Consider the following 5000-nt stretch of genomic DNA (forward strand, 5'->3'; position numbering starts at 1 on the left):
GAATATGCATTAATATCTTTGTGTGTGTTTGTGTGTATGCTTCCATCATTTTTGCAACTACAGGCAGCAGTGGTGTGACATGGAAAACAATCGGAACATCCATCACCATCACCTGTAGCCCGTCCATGGACGAAGACCCTTTGAAATTGGAGGGTGTAAGTTTGAGGAAAGGTCTGGAGAAAGAGGTAGAGGTTGTCTTTTTGGACAAGTCAGGCAAAGTTACGATTAAACAGGAACTACAGACCAGAGCCAAGAAGACCAACGACGAGATGAAGAAGTTGGACGTGACCATCACCAACCTGACCAGAGCAGACACAGGACTGTACCAGTGTATTTACGACAAACTGGATGAAAACTTCACCCCCATACAGACAGAAGGCACCGGCTCTGTCCTCTTGGTGGTAGAAGGTGAGTTTGACTGCTGATTCATTTTAGATTCACTTTTAGCACATTGCTCAGATATTTGTTTCACAAAATTAATGTGCAAAAAAGAGCGATTGGAACTGTCAAAAGATGCTATATTCATCCTTAGACCTTCATTAAGTCATTAGGAGAAACGTTATTGAATAAAGTATCATTTGTAAGTTCCAGACAGTGTGCAGGAATCTGGAAAATCCATGGGTTAAAAAAAAATTATCCTGCTGATCTTCGTAATATCCTAAACACCTCACCCGGTTGTAGACTTGCTTTAGGTGAAAATTTTCTTTTTCCATTTTGGAGAATATTTCCATTCCTCTACATCTCGTTCAAAAAGTTAAATCAACAGAAAGTTGACATAAAAAAAAAAACAGTTGCTGAGTCGGGTTTTGTAATATCATACATTGTCAGAATCTGCTTTGTTTGCATTCATTTACATGCTAAAGATAAGTGACTTTGAGACATGTTCCACCAAGCAGTGTATTAGTCAATGAGGAAACCATTTTTGAATATCGTCTCTGTCGGGTGGAAACCTCATAATGTCCAAAACTGTTACTTTTCAGGATTCAAATTTGAAAATAGCAAAAGTAGCAGATTGACAAGCTCGAAACGCTGAGCTTGTGGATCTTCTACTTTTGATGCTTTTGTGTGACACTGTAGTGTATGATCAAGTAGGGCGTTAATTTACAAAAATAACTCAAAGTTAAAACATGGAGATAACAGGTTTCTGCCCGACAGCAACGATATAAAAGTCTAATTCACAGAGCAACTGCTGGAGATACTTCACCAGTATTTGGAATTTCATCATAGCAAAGTATAGTGTAGTGATGAAAAGTGCCTTTCTAACCTCTTTCACCATGTCTTTTAGACATCAGATCCATGCCATGTGAGAAGTCTGACCCGATCTCATCCCAGCCTTCCACTGTCCTTCTGGTGGTGTGTGCTCTGACCGGTGGCTCTGTTCTCCTCATCAGTGTCATTGTCTTGATCATATGGGGCATCCCTAAGGTAAATACTACTTTTGTTCATTATTCATTTTATTTTATTTAAAATGTATTAAACCAGGTAAAGCAAGATTGAGAACAGATTCTTGACCCCAATCTCCTCAGTGTTCATTTAACCCTGAGAGTATAACAAATGCAACCAAATGGACCCTTAAGGGCCCATTTGGTACCATTTGTTACACTCTCAGAGTTACAGACCCATAAAGGGTCTATTTGGTGGTCCCCAGACCCCACCTTGAGAGCCACTGGTGTTGACAGGATAGTGTACGGAGGACCCAAAAGTAGGACAACAGAGCAGGCAGGTTCAACTCAAAGTATTTATTTACTAAACAGGCAGGTAAACACAGGTAGGTATATGGCTAACAGTCAAACACAGACTCTCCTACTAAAAGACAAAACGGACCGACAACAACAAACTCAAACACAGGGCTTAAAGGGATAGTTCACCCCCAAAATCACTTTTTTTCTATCGATTACTCAACTCATGGAGCCTTGAATTCATGGGGATTTTTGTTTTTATTGCATTCAGAGCCAATAATTTGATGACCGGCAGAGTGTCTCCTACCGGAGACACTCTCCATTATTTTAAGGCTTCATAGGGTGTGTAATTAATAGAAAATAGTTTGGGTGAACTATCCCTTTAAATAGACACAGGGATTAACACAACAGACCATTAAATGCACGATTGTCTAGGGGACTAAGAGGACGACAAGGCAACAAACTAGAAGACCAAAACCAAACAGAACAGGAATACATGAGTAAAAGTCCAAAAACGAATGAACAGAGACACAGTCCAAGGGCTGAGGAGCGGACGTGACAGGTGTATGTGTTTACAAGTGTGTGTGTGTGCATGTGTAACTGTGTGTGGGCGTATAATCCCACAGTGGCTATGAGTCATCCAGTGTTCAGGGACTGTTCTGTTATCGCTTGATTGCAGTGAAATCGCGCTGCAAAATCGCTTAAGTGGTAATTTAAATGCAAGGCCTACTCAATCCCTTTCGATTTCCATCTCAGAAAAAACATGTCAGTTTCCAATGCTTCTCAATCACAGCAGCAGTGAGTAGATACAGTCTAGTATTGTGCAAGTCTATGAAAGATGTGTTGGCTGCTATGACACAGATGAAGTGCGATAACAAGTTGCATAATTCTCTAAATGATGACAAGATTCCATAGACCCCTTAACAGACGACGTCACACTGGTTGCAAGCGTCATGCTGCGCAAGCGTCAAACCCATTCTGTCAGGTCTTGCTAGGGCGCGCAGCACTAGCCAACACACAAGAGGGGGTTGGGGTGTGCTGAAACCAGCGCACCCCGAAACAACAGGTTGAGAATTGATTGTATGAAACAATCACCTGTGCATCCAGTCTCAATGTTGGTAAACAAATAATTGGTCTATAGTCATCCAGCCAGTAGTTTTTGAGATGTCTGGTTTGGGCCGAAACTGACTGACCGACCGACCGGCTGACTGACTGACTGACATAGCCATCCTTAGAGCTCTTTAGTGAGGCTAAAAACCCCAAAAGTTCACTATCCATGTACAAGTTGTAATAACTACCCATAAGACTATGAGCTCAGAAAATGCATTCAGTGTTATGACCTCCTACGTGTGTCTATAACAGACCACTAACATACATAACAAAACCTATGATGATGATGATAACCATGATGAGGATGATAAAGAAGATGACGGTAATGCTGATAAAACTGTGTCGTTGACAGATGAAGAGCTATTTCAGCAGCTTCACGCCGACCCGTGTCAACACCAACGACGTTTACGAGGACATGCGGTCCACCTTGAGACGCAGGGACGACAGACCCATCCGCGGGCAGCAGCCACTGTCACAACAGTACCCTTGAGAAGAATTCAGTACTTTGTCACACAACAGTGTCACCGTCCACCACTGATGAAGCATTGTGATCTTTTAGGAGCGTGTCCACGGAAAGCAGTTTTTTATAGCTGCCAGCGCCTTTCTACCATGTGTCTCTTTGGTAAAGACACGCTGGATCGCTGCACATCTGCTGGTCTGCAGCGCTGCTCATCTGCTGAAGTGAGAATGAGTGTACATGTTAAGGACAAGGGAAGAGTAGAAGGATTTGATATTGTTGCTGTCGGGCAGAAACCTGTTATCTCCATATTTTAACTGTTTTAGTTTTTTTCCGCAAATTTATGCCCTACTTTATCATACTACAGCGTCACACAAAAGTATCACAAATAGCAGATCTGCAAGCTTGAAATGCGGGAATTTGAATCCTGAAAAGTAACAGTTTTTCCACCCGACAGACACGATATCTTTCATGATCTGTGAAGGAAATTCAGATGTCATTACAGCACCACAGGAAACACAGGTCAGACACAAATAACAGTATATAGAGTGATTAATCGAAACTTCAAGAGAAAACAACAAGGAGAAAGCAAGTAGTAACGTACAGGTAGTAGAAATACAAAGCACAAAATAGAACATTTAAGGTCTGGTGAGGCTGTCTGCACTTGGACCAACCGTGATTATAAAGCTATAAACATGTATAAATATGAATGTATATAAGAGTGTAGCGTACATAAGGACAATTCTTGACTCCCTGCTTAAGTGTAAAGCACTTTGAGTTGCTGTGTGTTGTTGAAGTGTGCTTTTGGCCGCCTGCACTGGATTATAATGTTTCAGCTATAAACATATATAAATATGAATGTATAGATAATGTATATATATATAGCGTACAATAGCATATATTGCAAAAGGACAATTCAGTAAGCCATGAGGTCATGTGATCACAAAGTTAAAAGACAAGACTCCCTGCTTAAAGCACTTTGAGTTGCTGTGTGTTGTTTAAATGTGCTATACAATTAAACTGTAGCCTTGCTTTGCCTTGCCCAGCAAAGAATGATAAATAGCATTGAACGCAGCAGCAAAGTGCACAGTGATGCACACTTTATTCTTCCTTTTTTGTAAATGGGTAACATGCTTCTACTGTGGGGAGTGGGGTTGGGGGGATTGTATGTTCATTTGACAACCAAAGAAGAATGTCCTAATTGAGACAATCCAAGGTTCTCTGTTTGGTAATGTTTTGATTGAATACATATGTAAAATTACTTACAGTAGTTTTGCTTTTGAGATGATTACAGTCGGTAAACTGTAGGCCCATACCCTTTGATCTGTTACTGTCATAGCGTGAGGCATTTCCCGAACACCTCTCTCCGTTTTGGTTAACGTGGCATAATGTATCATCATAATGGTCATGCAGATTCAGCAGATGTGGGTGTCAAGCCAAGTGTCAAAGCCTACACAATATTCTCATGAGCTGGGCTCAGAACATCCTGTTTTGTGTGAAAGTGGAGAAAGAACATTACATAAATTTGCAACTGTGACTGACATCTCTTGTTGTTGTTGTACCAGTTTGCTTTCAATAATGAATCCATCAATCTAAAGTTATTATTCATGTAGAACCAAACACACATCAGTAATTGTCTGTTTTAACATGGATGTGTATATACTGTACAGTACTGAATGTGTAAATAAATACATTGTTTTTAAAATAATGCATTGCTGTTGTTGTATTTATATGACCTTAAGCATTGTAGGTTA

The 5000-nt window shown here is 40.6% G+C and overlaps 1 protein-coding gene across 1 annotated transcript in view; it reads left to right on the forward strand.

Annotated features, from left to right (window-relative positions):
• The window catches only part of LOC308098739 (uncharacterized protein), a 5307-nt gene extending 353 nt beyond the window's left edge, over window positions 1–4954 (forward strand). Inside the window, exons 2-4 of the mRNA XM_080447170.1 lie at window positions 64–408; window positions 1286–1425; window positions 3142–4954. Coding sequence (XP_080303296.1) covers window positions 64–408; window positions 1286–1425; window positions 3142–3279 — 623 coding nt within the window. The 3' untranslated portion in view covers window positions 3280–4954. The remainder of the gene's footprint in view (window positions 1–63; window positions 409–1285; window positions 1426–3141) is intronic.
• Window positions 4955–5000: the final 46 nt, after the last annotated feature.

Source organism: Gymnoscopelus braueri (genome assembly GCF_963280865.1).
Source record: "Gymnoscopelus braueri genome assembly, chromosome: 13".
Taxonomy (NCBI): domain Eukaryota; kingdom Metazoa; phylum Chordata; class Actinopteri; order Myctophiformes; family Myctophidae; genus Gymnoscopelus; species Gymnoscopelus braueri.